The 20,583-nt window shown below is 37.9% G+C and overlaps 1 protein-coding gene across 2 annotated transcripts in view; it reads left to right on the plus strand.

Annotated features, from left to right (window-relative positions):
* The window catches only part of SLC25A21 (solute carrier family 25 member 21), a 474,204-nt gene that overhangs the window by 343,660 nt on the left and 109,961 nt on the right, over positions 1–20,583 (plus strand). For both annotated transcript variants that reach the window (XM_057488493.1, XM_036881288.2), the window contains one exon: positions 1,926–2,009. In XM_057488493.1, coding sequence (XP_057344476.1) covers positions 1,926–2,009 — 84 coding nt within the window. The remainder of the gene's footprint in view (positions 1–1,925; positions 2,010–20,583) is intronic.

A 20,583-nucleotide genomic window follows, 5' to 3' on the forward strand; every position in this document is an offset into this window, starting at 1 on the left:
CTCCACCTGGATTATTTCACTTAGCATAATACTCTCTAGCTCCATCCATGCTGTTGCAAATGGTAGGATTTGTTTTCTTCTTATGGCTGAATAATATTCCATTGTGTATATATACCACATCTTCTTTATCCATTCATCTACTGATGGGCACTTAGGTTGCTTCCATTTCTTGGCTATTGTAAATAGTGCTGTAGTAAAATATAGGGATGTATATGTCTTTTTGAAACTGGGATCCTGCATTCTTAGGGTAAATTCCTAGGAGTGAAATGCAATTTAAATTTTAGAGATGTAGTTCTTGTCTAGAAACTAACCTTCTAAAAATGATCGTGCTAATAGAGATGTCAGTTTGACAAGCAAAATCATTATGAAGAACAATATTTATGACATTTTAAACTTTAGCAATAGTAAGTCTAGGGTTATGGAATATTACTTTCTAAGTTGTAGAGGATCAAGAGGGGATCATGTTGAATGTACCATTAAAATGCTTTAAACATCAATTTAAAGAATAAAAGGATTACCCAAAATGCTTACCCCTTTCATTACATTTCTGTTGCCCCCATTCATATTCTGCATTATCTTCACCCAGGCCCTCATCTTGCCTTTGTGATTGTTCTGCTCTCCATACTCCCATTCTGATCCACCCATCAGGCAATAGGTATTATGTAATCATTTGTATGTGCCAAGCTTCTGCTGGAACTCAACTCCCTTATCTCCGTACGGCTGCTCTCCTGGACAATCACCTTCAGCAACTCTCCACTTTACAAAATCAAATGTAACCCAGCATCTTGCCAGTCTTACCATTCCATTCATATGCCCAACTGCTCCAATCAAAGCAAAATATTCATTCTTTTCTATGATATATGTGTCAGTTTCCAGCATAATTCCCTGCAGCCTAAAACTGTAAAATACATCATTCTTACAGGTAGAAGTTGTGTTCATATCATAAATCCAACAATCTGAGAAAAGCATCTTACACAGTATTAGAGGTGTTTGTGGAGGGAAATACAGAGGGAGAAGGCCTTCACTCAGAACTGGGACAAGGAAGTTGAACACAGGAGTAGTAGGCAAAAGAAACCCCAAAATGGGGAACAACTCAGGTGTAGGGTAATAACATAACATAGATATCTTTAGGAACAAACTCCAGGGCAAAATACAAAATAAATGAGTTAAGACCTCACACTGGAAACTTCCACAGTTTGAAGGTTGAAGTTCTGAGATGCATGATCACACCAAAAAGAAGAAGAAAAGAGTTTAGCTCTCTAAAACAGGATACATCTTTATTGAGCACCAGCTGTGTGCAGAGCACTGTGCCCCCGCGGAGACCCAGAGGCACCAACTCCCATAGTGACGAGGATTGCTCCGTCATGAGGTGGGGAGAGTAAACTGTGTCACCGTGTGCCCCTGACTCGTGCTCAGAGCATAGGCTCCTGTCTGTCAGAATGAATTCCAAATTCACAATCGGGATCAAAGTAAGGCCATATTAGCTGCTCTGTATTTTTAACCTTTGTATTAAATTACCATCGAGCAGCACTAATTAAGATAAGAAATAGAGCTACTTATTTGTTTCATATGCATCTTTCTGATTTTTACATTAAAACAATCCATGACATCTGTGTATGCTTTTCAAAAAAGAAAAAAGCCTGAAAGCCTCAGGGTGCATCTGCCTGGCTAAGAAACAGAAGAAGAAAAAAAAAAAACCCTCTTTCTGCAGTTTCTATTGAAGTACAGAGAAATATAATTTTAAAGGCTACAAAAATAGGGTAAAGATTATATAAAGCAAATAAATCAATAAAAATCTATAGCAAAAAAACAGACCATTTTACATTAATCTGAAAAAGCTGAGTTTCCTAAGACTTTGAAAAATGAGAAAAGCCATTTGGCAAAATCCTTAACTTGGAATTTTTTTGCTTTGATTTTATTCCTAGGTTCCAGATTCAGAGATGTGCAACTGATCCAAACAGTTATAAAAGCTTAGGAGACAGCTTTCGAATGATTTTCCAAACAGAAGGGTATGTATGGTTCTTCATATATATAGACTCTGTGTTGATATAGGCATTTTAATATATTGCTGCATAACATAGTTTCTCATTTTGAATGGTTGATTTTCCTAGTCTTATCAAGGAGAAATGTTTTAAAGTGCCTTTCTACTTTTTTGTGTTTTTCCTCATAATATGATTGAAAACTAAATATGTATACAATAGAAACTATCACAAAAACAACATTAATGATCAGTTTGATGACTAGAGGGCAATTTCTCATTTGTGCCTATAAGGCTTTTTAAAATTCTTTTAAATGGAGCCGTCTAAACGTAGTAGTTCTTTATTTGGATTCTTAAATATAGTGTTCAAATATGTTCTTGTTCGCATTGTGGTTTATGAGTATCAATCAGAACAGATCTATGTCAAAAGTGGTTGTGTCAAATTCATTATCCTATATATTAGATGATCAGCTAAACAAAATTTTTGTTACATAAGCTATCCAATATATTGAATAGATTCAATTAAAGACTCTATCCAGCATAATTTTCTGAAGGATATTACATTCACTTTTTGAAGTTGTTTTCACAAGAAAATTTGTTGACAATAGTAATTGTACAAAAATGGTAACAGTAGTAATAATTACTGGTATATATTTAGTCTCTTCTATGTACTAGGAATTCTCCTTATAACTGTGAGGTAGGTTCTAGTAGGATCCATTCAAGCTAGGCATATGAAGAAACCAAGACACGAGAAGTTAGTAATTTTCACCTATCTGGTAAATGGTGAAGCTGAAACTCAAATCTGGGTCTGCTTGACCCCAAAGCACATGCTCCTAACCTCTGGGTTCACTGCCCACTCTTGACAGAGTATATTGTGGGTACTATTCTGCTAATTGTGTATTTCAGTTAAACATATACCATGGATGTTTTTCCAGCATATTCTTTTAAACAACAGCATACTATTTTTTTAAATTTACATGCTGCAATTTATTAAATGAATTCTTTTGGTGGACTGTTAGGTTCTTTCCACATTTTCACTATATAAACAACCATCCAATAAATATACTATTTTTTGCACATTTGTGTGTGTGTGTGTATATATATGTATATATATTTCTGCAAAATAAGATGCTAGCTATGGGCTTTCAGGATCAAATGCTATGCACACTTTACATCATGGATGTTGTGAAATTATCTTCCAAAAAGTATGTACCAATTTTATACCCTTAGTATTTGAGTTCTCATTTCTCCACACCCTCTTAAATACTGGACATTATCTATCATTATTTGGTATATCTGTCACTTAATGCATCTCCTGTTTATTACCAAATAAGTGAAAAATAAAACCATCTTAATAGTATTCCTTTGATTGTAACTGGGATTGAGCATACTTTTATACCAATATATGTCATTTCATCTAAATTGCTTATTTGTGCCACTTTCCCATTTCTCTTAATGTTAATATTTTTATTGATTTCCAGGAGGCCAGTATGTATTATAGGCACTAATTCTTCACTGTTACATACATTACAAATATTTTTCCTGACTTGTCATTTGTCTTACAACTATGGTGTCTCACACCTTACAGAAGTTTGTGATTTTTGAAGGTTGTGATTTTGTGATTATATCTATCTTTTCTTTTTTGGTATCTGACCTTGATGCCACTTTTAAAAAGGACATCCTCTTACCCTGAGATTATGAACATTTTATTCTGGTATGTTTTACATTTAAATCTTTAATCCACCTGAGAATTTTTTTTAATATGCAGTGGGGCACATTGAGTTAAATTTTATTTTTAAATAGTTCATCAATTGTCCAAATACAACTTTTTGAAAAATTCCATAATTTACTCACTAATTGGGAATGCTAGCTTTTTTGTCTATTAAACTTGTACATATATGCCATCTAAATATCCTATTGTTTCTCCATTTCCTATTCCATTTCATTATCTGTGTGCTTGGATCATACTATTTACTTATCTTTAGAGTGTTTGGGAAATATATGCATGAATATGCTCGGGAGTATAAGGTCTAAACTCCTCATGGTGTACAGAGCCCCTCTAGTATGGCTCTCCCTTCTTCTCCAGGTTCCTTCCCCATACACAGAGCTGCTGGAGGAATAGCAAAGGGTTTACAATGCCCTGGTATCTCACACTCTCATGGCTTTGTTGCTAGCCCCTGTTCCTGGAGGACCAACCACTAATCCACACAGGAAACTAACCCTCTTCATTTAAGGGTGCCCTCAAGTTTCACCCTCCCTGATCATCTTTTCTCTAGTACATACTTTCTGTACCAGTCTTTATTTATAAATGTATGCTATGTAAAATATAGCATGTACCACCGTGATTGAGTGAGCTAGTTTTCCATCTTCTGTCTCCCACCCCAAGAATGTATTGCCCTAAAGCCATGTTTTATTTGTATTCCCCATGCCTGTGTTTGCCATTGAGTAGAGATACTCGGTAAGTGCACACTGAACAAATGAATGGAAGTCATCATACCAACATAATAATAATGCAAAATGAAACCAAAATGATAATTCTTGCTATAGACCACCCCCTGTGAAGTTATACTAGTGATCTGAGAGATGCCTGAGCAAATATTTTGAGGTCATTTGCTATTAGCCTGATGCTGTGTTACCTAAGTGCTGTACGTCCACAATATGCCTACATTTATGACATTTGGGATACAAGTCATGCTCCTTTTACTAAAAATATAAATAAAGTTATAGCAACCATAGTGTATTATATATACAGTCAATCAGGTGTCCCTTCCCAGCACAGCAGCAAAATATTAGCATTGCAAGTCCTGTGAGCTGTAACAGATATCTCTGCTTTAGATGTGGGAGTTCATAGCCAGGCCCTTCATTTCATGTGTGTTTTAGGAAGAATTTGATGTTTCTGCTTTGATATCAAGTAATATAACAAACATACAGTATGTGTGGTCCTTGCATAGAAAAAAATGGCCTCTTCCTAGACAGTATGTATAATTGCTTCTAGAGCAAATTGACATTCTTTCTGTAATGCCTTAGATCTGGACATGTTAGCCAAAAGCCAGAGAGCTCTAGTCTTAGAGATGGAAATATTTGCAAAAATAGAAAAGAAAAGGCTGTCTGTTATTTTTGATACAGAGTAGGAACATTTTATAGCCTTAAATTTTTAAAAAAAAGGAAGGAAGGGAAAAAGGAAAGAAAACTTTTTAATACATGCTGTGTTGAATTTTTTTTTCCAAGTAAAAGCATTTTTTTTCCTTTTGATTTTCTTATTTAGCTTTTGGAGTACACTCTGCTTTTAAAGATGTTTTTCTCACTCAGGTGCATAGAGAACTGTCTGTCCTGTGGCCTGCAGAGAGTGTCCTGTTCAATCTTACTATTAGCATAGTAAGAAAATTCATCTCTCCTGGTTTTTCCTCTCTCCCATGTTAAGGGTTTCAAAACCTAGTTCTTTTCTGTTGTTTAGCAACATCAGAGTCTATTATTAACACACTTAGAATCTGCACAGAGCTCCCATTTCCCTGCTGTAAAAGTAAAGTGGTACTTTTCACCATTGTAAGAGATGCAATTCCCCATGCGTCTGCCCAGAATTCACCTGTTTCCAAGAGAAGGTAGCTCAGTCACATGGGTTCAAATCCCTTTATTGCTTCTAAGATGGTTCTTTTCCTTAAAAGCATAGTTATGTTGTACTTTTATAAAGACATAGTTTTTCAGCTCAGAATTGAAATTAATTAAAGTTTTTTTAAAAAGGCCCTCCAAATTATGAGCAAGTATTGGCATTATATGGAATCATATTTAGTTAGCTTTTGCCAAAGAACACAGCATCGTTTTCTCTGGGAGAGGAAAGAGCTCACGGAGGCGGAATCTGTCACTGTGGAGAGTACCCCCATCGCTCTCTTCTAACAGGTTTGTCTGCTCTAGCAGTGAGCCCAGGAGACATAAAGATTTAACCTAGTTGATGAGGTGCCTTTAAAGCCAAAGTTTCGTTTTGTAAACTCTCCTGGCAAACAGCAGCTGGCATCTCTGTTTACCATGCATTCGTGCATCACCCCTAACTTCCTTTGCTTCAGTGTGCCTGGGAGAGCTTATCTAGCCTCTTTTGTACTCGTTGTTCCTTTGAAGAGAGTGACTGAGATAGTCACAAATGGATGAAGGGGGGTTATAAATTATAAATTATGTTACTATAAAACTGGGACTGCCCACACCTCACTCTTCCTCCTCTGAAAGCACCTAGTGGCCACTTTTCCTGAAATAAAAAGAAAAAAAGAGTTTTAAATAGAACTTAAGATATTTTGGTGACATAAGTAAAGAAAGATGTGAAACTAATATTGATTCTCTTCAGTGTCTCAGGCACCATGCTGGAGACTTTGTCCTTCATTAATTATCAACACAGCACAAGCAGCAGCATTATGTCTGTATTTGTATGAGGTAATGGAAGATCAGAGACATTAGTTGCCCAAAGACACACAGGTATTAGTGGCCTACCATGGTGTTTTCATTACACCATATCACCTTTCTCTAAAACACCAAATTTTTAAATTTAGTAAATGAAAAAAAGACAATTTAAAAGTATTTATTATAAAACCTTTGGAATTACTATCCTCAAATAGGATCACATAGCAGTTCAATGCAGCTTTTATCTCTTCATTGAAGTACAATAGCCCTGAGAGACCCATATGTATTTAGTCAAGCAAGTCCCGTCAACTCTAAAGCAGCGCCACATACCTCTGACCGCTCAGACTCTGAACCCCATCATTGCCCCATCCCTGGCAGACAGCTTCATACCTCTGATAAATACTTGGTCTCCCATCAGTCTACTCACATCCTGCATGTTCCTTAGTTTTCTTATGAGAGGAATTCTTGTGCACTGGTTTGCCCAAGGCAAATAACTAGGAAACAACTAGGTCAGATTAAACTAAGTTTCAAATGAGAAACATGTTGATTGCTGGTGCCTTCAGAAATATGGTATTCTTCAGAAAGTATTACTGTAGAAAATATGTGGTTGCATTTGGGGGGCATCTGAACTGTGTTTTGTTTCACGATTTGTTTTCTGTAACCACTGATGCTGCCCCAAGTATCATCTTACAATCAGACCACTTGGTGATTATAATATTTTCTAGTTAAATGACATTTAAGGCCTCATTTTATGAGCTCCAGCATAATTGGCTAATTTGGTAAACTCCAGATGTGTGAGATAATGTGCCACTCGTTTAAGTGCCTTTCAGACAGCACAAATGGCACAGCCCCAGGACCTGTAATCACTCCCTCTTGTTCTCATTAAGAAGGGGAATGAGTGGCTTGTGACACAAAGAAAGGAAGTGGGGTGTCTACAACTCAAAATCAACAGCGACCTGGTAAGATTTGGACATTTTCTTTTTACAGGTGGACTCACTCCAAGATCTTTAGCCTAATTTAGTGTCTTAGTGAGTCTACTTTCTTTAAAGTGGCTTATTTACCCAACTGAACATGGCAAAGTAATTTTAAAGCACCCTCTGTAACTAGAAAGACTTGTCCCTGTGGAAACCCCCTGAGGGAAGGAGTCTCTGGAAACTGTCCCTCATGCTCGCATGGAATTGAGGGGAAGCCCTGGATTTGAAGAGAAACTGGAGGTGCCAACCCTCCTCATGGCCACCGCAGTGATCTGAGCATCCTTACCACCAGAACCAAGCCCCAGCTTCACAAGGCCCAGTAGTTGCAGCTGCCGCTTCTCTCTCCTCTTGACCCCACTTCTCCTCAGACACAAACCGACTCATCCACCCAGTATGGCCGAGCAGGAGCAGAACACGTGGTACCCTGGATCCAGGGGCTAGTCCCCCTTATCTGACTATCAGATCAATGGAGTCCCACATTGCTGAGCTGTGGGTCACTGTGGACTCACTGCCACTTACTTAGGGCAGAGTTTTCACTCAGATGAAGACTGTACCCCAGACCTAGAAGCAGGTCATCTACAGTGCAAATCGATTGTGTGTAGATCACTGGGGGTGACTAGGTTTGCAAGCCTGGTTTCCCTGAGTGAATTCATTCTTTGATGGGTGCCAGGTGTGCACTGTGGCTTCTGTCATGAGTTTCCTGGTGCCTTGAGTACCTTTTCTCCACTGATTTTGTTTTACCCAAGAGACCATCCCTGGTGCCCATTGGGCTTCCCTGGAGCACTCCCTTGTTTTGTTTCCAACTTTACTGAGAAATAATTGATGCGTAACATTGTTTAAGTTTAAGGTGTACAATGTGATGACTTGATACACATACCTATTATGAGATGATTACCAACACACCCATGACCTCATATAATTACCAGGTTTTCGTGTGTGTGTGTTATGTGTGTGTTAAGAATTTTTAAGGTGCACTTTCTTAGCAGCTTTCCAGTATACAGTAAAGCATTGTTGACGGTGGTCGCCATGCCGTGCATCAGGTCCCTGCCCCCCTGTTGCCATGTGGTGACAAGGAGGAAGCAGCCAGTGCCCGGCTCTGGCTCTCCCACCACAGAGCTCTACCCTGGCTGGCTTGGGCATCTTAGCGGTGGCACAGCAAGCTTCCTCTTTAGCTAGGGAAAGAAAGGGAACAACCAAAAGCAGTAACAGCAGGTGAGCTTGGAGAATAAACCACAGCAAACCTATCTAGCAGGTCTTATGGATGATGGGCCCAGGTCCAGTATATGGCATCTAGTAGACTGAAGCCATTTTCTTTTTCCAAATTGTTTCCTGTTTTGGAGAGAAAAGAGATGATCTCAATTCAGGCATGGGCCTTCTACTATTATTCTTAGTGATTGGTGTTGCTTTTAAAAATGGTTTACCAGTGCCTCAGTATATTATAAATTTTGGTCATAAAATATGTTACAGCTTTTTACAGAAAGCTTTTGCTATGTTGCTAAGAACTTTAAACGCTGGTTATTTAGCAATTCAAGGTTGAAAATGAAAGAATGTAGGGCAAGGAGACAATTGTAAAGAATATTTTTTTAAGAAATGGGCAATGCAACCGTGGGTTTGCTGTCTGTCATCTCTATGTCACTGCATTATTTTATACCACTACTAAAGCAAATAGCTGTTGGTCTAAGCTGTGCTGGGTTGTAAAGTGGTCTTGAGAATCAGGGAGCGGACAGTGAATTCTCAGAGAGCTCAGATACCAGCATCCTGGTGCTTCGGCTTCCCAGAGTCCTGTCAGAGGTGTTTTGTTCTGCCTGCAGAGTGACTTTCAAAATGGTTTCAGCTCCTTGATCTCCCTCCTGTCATCACTGCAGATTGCTATCTGACAGTCACACTCCCGACTCCCACCCCCAGCTAACAACGCTCCCTGACTTACTGACTGGCCTGTGGCAAGGATTTAAGTGTTGCCAAAGAATAAGTGAAAACGTTTGCAGTGATGTCAGCCCATTAGCAAGGCCTGATTCAGAGACCAAACACAGCCTCTCCCAGCATATGGTGCTGACAAGGAGAGCAGGCCCATTGTCAGGGTGCAAGCCGTTGTCTGTTGGGAAGACTGGAGTCTCATTTAGAGCCTTGAGCACATATCCTCCATGTTTTATGTAGTGAGGGGGTGAGGGATTCCACAGTTAATGGAAGATGGCCAAACTGGAAATCTTTTCAGGCCTTTATTTTAACTTATTCTGGATTTCTGATGGGCTAGATGGACAGTCACTATGTGGGGAAAAGTATGTCTTTACCAAAACCAAATTCTTTTTTCTAGTGGTTGTTAAACTGAACATTTTCAGATGAAACTGAGAAAGAAAATCTCCTAAAAACTCTCCTGCCTTTGTCTAACTCTCTTATGATAAGAAAATGACAGGCCTTATTTGACATAAAGAAGGTTAAAGGAGTTAATATTTTATTTTCATTGATTTCAGCTTGTGTCTCTGATTTTGTGGAGTTGCATCTCTCAGTATACTACCTTTATGGTAGGAAGTCTTCTATTCCTGGCTGTTATCAAATCTGATCTCATTTTCCTTGGAAAATAAATGTTACATGGATTTTAAATGTTTTAGAACAGTTAAGAAGTTAAAAGCATTGGCAAGGCACATACCTACATACACAAGCACACATAAATGTATTTAAACTAAACTGAATTGCTTGTAGGTTAGATGGCTACATTTTCTCTGTAAATCCCACCAGTCAAATGCCTTTGGAGAATCTATGAGTGTTAATTATGATAAGCTTCTTCTCAGTTCCTGATTTAGGAATCTGTTTTGTTACCCAATTACAATGCTGTCATTACCAGTCCATGAATTTTTTGTCTAACCTTTTGATGTTAGCTTTACCTTTCCTCCAGGTCTTAACTGTGCTTTGAAACTGGAGGAAAGGAGAAGGTTCAAACACTGCTGTTACAACAGTGATTATATTCAAAACCATTGTTACCACTTGGGCTCTTAACTGTGAAATACTTCCACATGTCTTACCTCACTCAATGCTCACAGAGTTCTGGCAGGTATGGCAGGCAGGAAGGTGGAAAGTATGAACTCTGCTTTCCTGGTCAGAAGATTGATAAGAGATGTTAATGGACTTTCCCAGCATCCCACAGCTGGTGTTTGTGGAGGTGGGCACTCATCTGGGGTCTGCTGTATCCTATATTGTGTTCCCTACTCTGTCAATAACTTAATAGTGGTATTAGTAATAATGGAGACAACACCTCAGATTTATACATGTCATCTCACTGTGGTGCATAGCGTCTGGGGGAGGTAAGAAAGAGATGGTGTGGTTGGTTACATTCTACAGAACAGAAAGGAGTTTAGTGGTTCCCAGAATAATAGATTGAATCCTAAGATCAACATTCAAAGAATACTGTTTTAATTTTTTTTTAATGGCATCTTTGTTCAGTGAAATTGTACTAAAAAATTTATTCTGAAATGTGATACCGTCATCCAGTAAGACCAAGAAAGAGGCCCATAATCCTTAGGACAGAGCCCTCTCCAAAAGGAAGTTATAGGAAGTTTAAGGTTAAGGCTTCCTACATGGACTTAACTTAGTTATTTGATCTGTCAGTGTCTTTTCCTAACTCAACTTGAATACTGGGTAATAACCAGGAAAATCTCAAACATGCGATAAGGTATCTAAACAACATTTCTTGGATGAATTGTCAGCCTCAGTGAAAATCATCATATGTTTGCAATATATGTTGAAATATGTGGTCACCAAAACCTAGAGCAGATGCCAGCCGTATGCAGTGGCCTTGTTTCCCAGCTGATAAACACTGTGTTCATAATTCTCCTTGTCTGGCCACAGGGGATTTATGGGAAAACAAAGCCTTGAGTACCAGGAATTCTAATGCAGACAGTTTCAGTGGTAACAGAAAAAGAGAATGTTTGAAGTGAGTCTTGGAAACTGTTAAAGAGAGTCTGTGAGCTGGTGTTAGAAATGTAAGTTCTTTGATTTCTTTACATAAAGCCTTTCCAAAATTAGAAGAATCAAGGACCAAAATGAGAGAAAAGGACATGCTCTGGTGCCATTACCATTTTGTATCCTTTAACTTTTCAGTGAACAGGTCAACATGCATTCCAAAATTCAAATAATAAAATTCCCAGAAAGTTGGCACAATTTATTAAAAAAACAAAAGAATATTATAGTGTAATCCATTAGGCAATCAAGAACATTAATTACTAGAGATCTGGCTTTTATATAAAATAAAATATGTTAGATTATAAAAATGTGTTTTAACCGCTTGTTCACTCCTTAATACCCATGTGCTTTACAAACTGCTTTCTCAGAAGCCACCACAGGACTCCTGTCCTTTTCCATAGAATCTAAGACCCTGATGATTGGAAGATAGGCTATTATTATTTAATGAACCTTTAGAAAGAAAACTTACTAACAAGTAAATTCCTTTGAGTGATTTAACAATGGCTATGGGTGTTGAGTGAGAAAAGAAATTTTGCGTGACTTTCTAGTTTGGGCGTGGATGACCAGTCATAGATTATGTCACTTGCACATTCAGAAGTCTTTGATGATTTCCCTGTGGTCCACGTGGTAGACTATCACTAAGATGGCCCTAATGATGCCCACCTCCTTATATCCCTGTAGAATCCCCTCCCTTTGAGATTAGTATATATAAAACTGGCTTCCATCTTGATAGCCCTTTCTTATTCTTCTTGCTCTTTTGGTTTCTTGCTTTTCTATTGCTTTGAGGTAAGCTGCCCTATGGAGGAGCCCATGTGGCAAGAAACTGAGGGTAGTGGACAATAGCCAGTGAGGAGCTGAGGCCCTCAGTCCAACAACCTGCAAGGAGCTGAATCCTCCCAACAGCCGCGTTAGCAAACTCGAAAGTGAATCCTCGGCCAGTGAAGCGTTCAAAGCAGATAAGACCCCAAGCCTACTGACAGTTTGTAACTTCATGAGAGATCTTGAGTCAAGAGTGAGCTCATGCTAAGCTATGCCCAGGTTCCTGACCTACAGAAATCTTGTGATAATAAAATTTTGTTACAAGTGCTGGGGAAATTTGTACACAGAGGTAGTTAATACAATACACAAAAACAAATCTTGAAGCCCTTGACATGATATTTAGTTGGGGCCCTTCATATCTCCTTTGAATCTTTCAAGCTTTATCTTATCTAGAGTCATCATGCGCATCTTATGTTCAGTTCCTTCTGGACCAATTATACCTCCTGAAATAAGTTTCCTGTGCTTTTCCTTATGTACATTAATCAGCCAAGAATGGCATTTCCCCCTATGTCCAGCTAGGAAAGTCTGGTCATCCACAAATACCCGCCTCATATGCTACCTTCTCTTTTAGTGCTTTCTCTCATCATCCAAACGGACAATGCTTTTCTCTGTCTGTTGTCTTATGACACTTTCTTCCTATGTAACATTTCCCTATGGAGCCAGAGAGACCTGGATTAGATGCCCACATAAAAATTCTGGGACCTGTGACAAAGTGCTTAATCTCATTATACTTCAGCTTCTTTATTTGTAACACAGAATAATAGTATCTACTTTACTATGTTGCTAGCACTCAGTATATGACATATAAATAATCATGATTGTTAATTAGTTCCATTATTAGTAATTTACACTGCACACCATAATTGTTGACCAGTTCCATTATTAGTACCTTACATTGTAACCAATTATTGGTGATTATTCACAATTATTTAAATGTGTGGCACTCATGAAATGATCTCTGGGGCTTCTAAGCTGTATCACCCTCTTCTTTGTAAATAATAATCATTCAATTTATGCTTGCTGAATTTAATTGTATGATTACTGGTTTTGTATTCTCAGCCATTCTCACCACATTAATATAGGATATAATTATGGTCAAACCAAAACAAATACCAGGAAAAATGTATGATGCCAGTGATATCATTAAGACCAAGATTTTAAAGATGATAATTTGTCTCTATCTCCAGAAGAGTAATATCTTTGTAATAGTCTCAGGAAGACAGTTGAATATTTTTAATCAACATGCAAGTGTCTGAAGGTAAGAGGTTGGATTTTGGCATATAGTGTTTAGATTCAGGAGATTCGCCATTTACAAGTGCTGTTGGATGGTACTGGGGGGTTTAGTTAGGGAAGGGCTAATGAAGACCCAAGCGAAGGGTAAATAGTCTACCCCCATCACTTAGAATGTGTTCTTTCTTCACTACTGTACTTATGACACTCCTGCCTGAGGTTCAGTAAGCACAGGGATGCGAACAGTACAACTAAAAACCAAATATTCTGGTAAATAAAAGCATAAATTAAAGTAACAGCAGAAGAATGTTTAAAAAGAGACAAATCAAGAGAATTTCTAAAGACAGAATTACAGACTTTCGGTCCCAGCTACCACAGGGTAACTTGTATCAGTACAAGCCTCCTGCTGAAAACAACTATAAACATTGAACAAAATACACAAAACTACTTTTTTAATGCATTAGAGAGCCACAAAGCAGACAAATTGCAACAGGCTACAAGACCAGAGGGAACAAAGCCCACCTCAGTGAGCTCTACATTCACCCACGCTTTTTCAATAGGCGCTTTGCTAAGTCTTGTGGGAAGAGTTGGGGGAGGGTGCTTAGACCAGGTCTTAGTTGAGGAGAGGAGCTGGAGAGGAGTTGGAGGCTGGTGTTCAGGGCCACCAAGTGGCTGGGACCTGAGAAGCCAAAATTCCAGAAAACTGAAGAGAAGTGAGCCCAAAGATCTATACGCAATTTCTCCTTGAAGCATTTGCCAACTCCTTAGCTACATGTGAACAGGGAGAAACTCCAGGAAACCCAACAAAAACCCCAGAAGTTGAGAAGCTATAGAGAGGGGTGGAGATTTCAGCAGCCCATGACACTGGGGAGGCAAGGATGTGAATCTAAGCCCAGCCAAGTGGGAGAGTTCTAGGGAACACCCAGAATGTCCACTTCCAAGAGTAAGGGCTCTTCTCCAGCAACAATGGCAAAATATAAACACATTGTCCCTAATAAAGCCTAAATCCAGCTCTCAGCAAGATGAAAGCGAGCTGTTATATTCCATCTGTTTACTAGGACAAAATTTATTCCTCTTTGGGGAAAGAGACCATCATCCAGAGGCTCTTTGATTTTCCTTATGCACAATATCCTACATTCAATAAAAAAAATCACAGAGTCTTAGGAAAGAAAAAACAGATAAGCAAATTCAAGAAAAACAGCAACAATAAGTGATTCAAATTTTGGAATTATCAGACAGGGACTTCTACATGTAATTTAATTTTTATTATAGTAGAATATACATAACATAAAATTTACCATTTTAACAATGTTTAGTGTACAAGTCAGTGGTGGTAAGTACATTTGTTGTGACACCATCACTACAATTCATCTTCAGAATATTTTCATCTTCCCATATTGACTTCTATAACCATTAAAAAATAACTCCCCATTTCTCCCTCTCCCCCAGCCCCTGGCAAGCACCATTATACTTTCTGTGTCTATGAATTTGACCACTCTAGGTACTTCTTGTACATGGAATCATACAATATTTTTCTTTTTTGTGACTGTCATAGTATGTGTCAGAAGTTCCTTCCTTTTTAAGGCTGAAAGTATTCCACTGTATGCACGCACCACATTTTATTTATCCATTCATATGTCAATGGACACTTGGGTTTTTTTCACCTCTTGGCTGTTGTGAACAATATTGCAGTGATAGGTGTACAAATATTTCTTTAAATCCCTGCTTTTAATTCTTTTGAGTATACATGCAGAAGTGGAATTGCTGGATCATCTGGTAATTCTATGTTTCACAGACAGGGACATTTTTAAAAAGATATAATAAATATGTTTGAAAAAGCAAAAGGAAAGATAGGGAATTTCACCAAAGATCTGAAATCTGTTTAAAAAATAAAAGAGGCTCAAATGGAAATCTTGAAAAATAGCATAACTGAAAATAAGATTTCACTAGGTGGTTTTTCAAGCCCCTTGTTATATTGTCAGCATGTAACTTGTTAACTGCTTTGTATGTTCTTATATATTAGGGACCATGTTTCATCCTACTAGGATGCAGTAGTGGGAACTCAATATTGTAATTGAATTAATTGAATAAGTACAGGAATAATAATAATACAACATATATTTGTGGTGGAAGAAATAAAATTAAAGTCTTTTTAAATAGCTAAAATGGTAATAATTCACCAGGGGCCAGGCACTTCGCTAAGTACTTCACATACGTTAGGTCAGTTAGTTCTCACAAACACCTGTGGAGGAGGAGCCATCATTCTTCCCATTTTATCAATGAGTCAAAGGCCAAAAAGTTTATGTAACTTGTCTAATGCTTCATGGGTTGTAGAACTTTGAATCCAGGTGATTTGGGTCCAGATCTTTACCTCTACATTACTGAAAAAGAAATCCTTTTAAAGAAGCATAAAGTGTTCTTCTTGGGCTGACTGACTAGTTGTAAATTTTGGAAAATAAATGGAAAATCGAGAAACCAAATTGCTTGGTGACATCTGCTAGGGCAGTAAACTCTTCTTGTAATATGACCTATACATTTTTTCAGATGTTCCTTCTGGACAGCGGGGCACTACTTAATATATTTTGGCATGGGCTCTGTTATGCATATTGACATATAAGAAACGCCACCATAAGAAATAGAATGTCCTGTCTTCCTCCCTAAACTCCAGATTGCTCAGGGCCATAAGCTACAAACCATGGGTTTAAAGTTGACACTCTCTGCTTCCTCCTTTCATGTTGTGGATCTCATTTTCGGGATGCTGACATTTTACCTTTTCTACATTTGCTGTCTTCATTCCTTCCTTTACCCCATCATCTGTCTTAAACATTTAATCTTTTTGCTATACCTCCTCAGAGCACGATGGCTTTTGATGGCATATCTTTTCTCCAGTGATGGGACATTCCTTGGGGAAATCCATTTTCTTCCAGCCTTGGCAGGAAAGATCATACATTTGATCTTTATTACACAGAACAAAGGGGTATTCATCAGGACCTTAAGATTCCAAATATATTTGCCTTCAGCTCTTCTCTTCAAACTCTTCATTCACCCAGGTTACTTTGCTAAGTGCCTCACATCCTATTTTAATCTCTTCTTTTGGACCCTCCACTATAGAATGCGCCTGCCTTCTTGCTGGCTTTCTCCCTTCCTCCCTTCTTCCCTTCCTTCCCTCCTTCCCTCCTTCCTTCTTTCCTTCTTTCTTTTCTTCCTCTTTCTCTCTCTTTCTTTCTTTTTCTTCCTTTCTCTCTCTCTCTCTTTCTAGAAAAAAGAGCTACTCATTTCAGACAGAATTAAAATGAGCAAAATTAAAAGAATAGTTCCTTTTGTGATACCAGACAATCACATTATTAAGTATTCCTTAGTTTCTCTCTGGTGTGAGACCTAATTCCATAAAGTGTACATAGCTTTTTGACATAGGAGATGAAGGGCAAACAACATTATTTCAGCTAAGAACATATATCGACATCTTTTCTATATTTATGCTTTTTCTTTACAGCCTTAGGAGAACACTCGTAACCCACCAAGCAAACAGTATTTAGTGGCTGCCCATGTATGCACAGCCCCTCTGTAAGGTAGCACAGAGAGGACATAAAAAACACACAGTTTTGGCCTTCTAAAAGCTTAATTCTGCAGTGAAATGGCTGCATAAGCAAAACTTATTGTTTCAGTCACACAATTCAATTAACCTTTGTAGAAAAAGCCTTCAGAAAACAACTGCAAAAATGGTAGAGACTCCAGCAGTTGGAAAACACATTTGCATTTTCAGTGCCTCCGTATCTCTTCACATCTCTCCTATAGCCATTCGCAATCAGCAGGAAAAAAAACTCACAAAAACTATGAAGGGACTTTCCAGACAGAAGTAAACTGTCCCCATAGGAAATAAAAATCTTCAAAGTGTCCCTTTCATTGAACTTGTTTCTTTTCCTACGACAAATGGACACAATAGACATAAAATTTAATTGAGACACACTAAAGTAAGGGTCTGGCTTACCTGAATAGGAGAGGTTACAGCATTCCATTAAGGAGACAGCAAGGCGCTAACAACACATTGACTACTTTATATCACAGTATATTGAACTTCTAATCACCATCAACTGTTTGGACCATCATTTATTTAGGATTTCAACGGTCTCCTGTTAAATTCTGCTGCATGATTCTATTTTACATTTCTCTTCCTGTGTGTTTGTTTTAATTTAAGAGCCAGTATGCATATTGACAATTCTTTGACAGCAAAGGTAAAACCACCAGGAGTGTATCTGTTTATTGAGGACTGACAGCTTTATAGCTAACATAAAAATAATCTAATGTTTATTGGGGCAAATGTTTGGACTGAGGATTAAGTGAAACTACTGAATAGAGAAAACCTTTTCATCCTATTCAGACTTTTTAAATAAGGTTTAGGATCAACTACATAAAAACGTTTTGTGTTGATTTCTTTAAGGCTCTTCCCTTAATTTGTTCCACTATTCACTCCCTTTCACTGCCTCCCCAAGTTATGTTTTAGGACAGGGGTTTTGGAGTAAGTAAAACTTTGAAAAGGAAGATGCTACTGTTCAGAGATTCACTGCTATAGAATTTACATGCAAACTTTCTAGATAATAGTAAAGTAAAATCCAAACCACATTGCTCATAACGTAAACTTTTTTCACTGCTTCCAATAATGTACATGTAATAAGAGCTCTTAAATTTTTCTAGTTGGGTTTTTGTTTTTGTTATTTTTAATCATTGTTGGTGGGGAAGGGGAACAGAAATTACTTTATGAACTGTTCTGAAACTGGCTTGAAACTGTTAACGAGGTGTTTTTTTCTTTTTAGTTTCATCTTTAGCCAAGTGTCAAAACAGCATTAGACTATTGTCTTTATTTTAAATGAGACATTTGAGAGGTTTTAAAAAATAAGCAATTCTTTCTATAACTGGAAATATCCATTTGAAAATAATCTATTAGATTAAAAATAATTCATCCAACTATTGTTAGAGTTAACAATACTTAACTTTAATTTTTAACTTGATATTTATCATAATTACCACTAATATCTCTTTTCCTACATCTTTCCTAAAAAAAACAAAGAATTTTATACTCATCTAACTCATCCTAACAATGTCCCAGTTCACAATTAATAATTCTCTCTTTTCCACACTCCCCACCCTCTATCCTACCTTGCATTGAATGAAATAAATAGGAAAACAAAATTCGGCAACATACTTAAGGTTGCTCGCTGAGGAGTGGCTGCAGAACTAGAAAAGGAAACCAGGTTTACTGGCTGAGTCCAATGCCCCAAAGCAGTGAAATAAAGTGCACTAGCTCTTTCCCTTTGAAAAGACTGTCTCTCTCCTGACAAAGGTGACATGTGAGCATTCAAATAGCTCAGTTTCCAATTTCATCACTGGAAATAAATGGACATGGGTAGGTTTTGTGTGCTAAAGATGAATCTCACCACACCAACACACTTGGCTAAAAATGAAACTAAAAAGAAAAAGTGTGGTGCATATCATACTTGCGAACAGACCAGAGAGATTCTGGAAATGTCAGAACCCTGCCACAGCTGAGAGGTGGTTGTTTCAAGGACCAAACAGGCATCTAGAGCAGATTAGCATGTCACCACCAGGCAGCAGCAAGCCAGTCAAGGGTCACAATCCTGTCACACCCATCTTAGTGTCCCTGGGACCCGACATAGAGCTTGAATCACAGACAGAATACAGCCAATGTTTGTCAAATTCATCTTTATTGAAATTTTTAACTCGGTTTAAAGATAGATTTAGTCCTTTTCTAGAAAAGAAAATAACATACTATGTTTTTGTTTATTAAGTGTACCATAATTTCTTCCTTAATAGATTTAATTTATTCTTAATTCCTTTCTTCTTCATGTCCATGGTGGTGATGATCACCCACATGTCTTATCATGCAGAGATTGCTGCTAACTTTGTAGTTACAGTGTTTGTGGAATTTTCATTTTGTTCCTATAGCATCAACTTACTAGCTCTTCCAGAGAGCTGACTGACCTAGAGGCTCATGGGCCCTTCTGATTTACACTGTGCAGCACTTCACTTTCTTAATAAACTGGAGAAGTCATCTGCTGCCTTGATCAGACACTGCTGTTGCCCTGCATCCCAGTCCCCATGGCTCTGACGCCTTGGCACGTAGGTGGTACTGTTCCGAGGGAGTTCTGTATGTGCTGCACGGCATGTGCTGACTTCCATGCCTCTTCCCCACACCCTCCAGGCTGGTCTGGTGAACTGCCTATTAATTTTCAGGCACAACTTATGGTACTGCCATGGTTCTCTGACTCATTCTGGGAGTTTGGTTCCTGGTTCCTCCTCTGGGTTGGTGACAGGAATCTCAGTGGGGCAATCAGTCGGCTACTACCTATCTTCCCAAGAAGGTCTGGTGGATCTCATTAGGGCATTCATCACAGCACACCACACAGATGCTTCATGCATTCACACCCACAGTCTTAGATCCACACTAGCCCCCATTTTAGAAATACTCTTCCCCATTCTTGGGCTTCTATGATTAGAAATTTAGAAATTACAAGTAACCTCTTTAAATCCATCCTTCTTCCAAAAACCAAAACCAAAAATCTCTAGCAACACTAAGTGTGATTCATATTTTATTTTACACTTTCTTTGAAAGTGTAAACATCTCTGGCCCTTTGTTAGAATCTATTAAGCGAGCAGAACTGTGGCCAGGTATGCTACTTTCTCGCCACAAGAAGCTGGACTTCAGAGATCGGCCTAAGGAATCACGTAACACAACAAAACTCTGTGCCAAGCAAAATTTTGCTCAGAATGGAATGGTTTACTTGAAATTTAAATTGACCAAACTGAACACTTTATTTATGATCCTTAGGACTTAATAACAAAGTTAAAATCATTTTCTAAGTTGTATACCTCTCAGCAGCATTTTTAAATCATGGTCTAATTTTGTCTTTTAAAAAGCAGTTTCCCCAAAAGACCCTGTAACAAAAGGAGCAATTTAAATAGATTAATTTTTATTGTATCTTTAAAGTTATTATAATTAGCTATAGTCTTATAGGGTGGCCTGGGAATTCTCTCATTTCCCCTTGATTCACAAAGTCATAATAAATAAACTTTTCACCAGAATGGTCTAGTGGCCTCTAAGAATACAAGCATAGTATATGGTAAAAACAAATGCAGTAAATGAATCAATTCATGTTGCAAGTAAAATTTGAGCTATTTGAAATTTATGAGATTTTTATATTGTTGATTTTTCAGTCAATTTTATGCACT

This window comes from Manis pentadactyla, chromosome 11 (genome assembly GCF_030020395.1).
Source record: "Manis pentadactyla isolate mManPen7 chromosome 11, mManPen7.hap1, whole genome shotgun sequence".
Lineage (NCBI taxonomy): Eukaryota > Metazoa > Chordata > Mammalia > Pholidota > Manidae > Manis > Manis pentadactyla.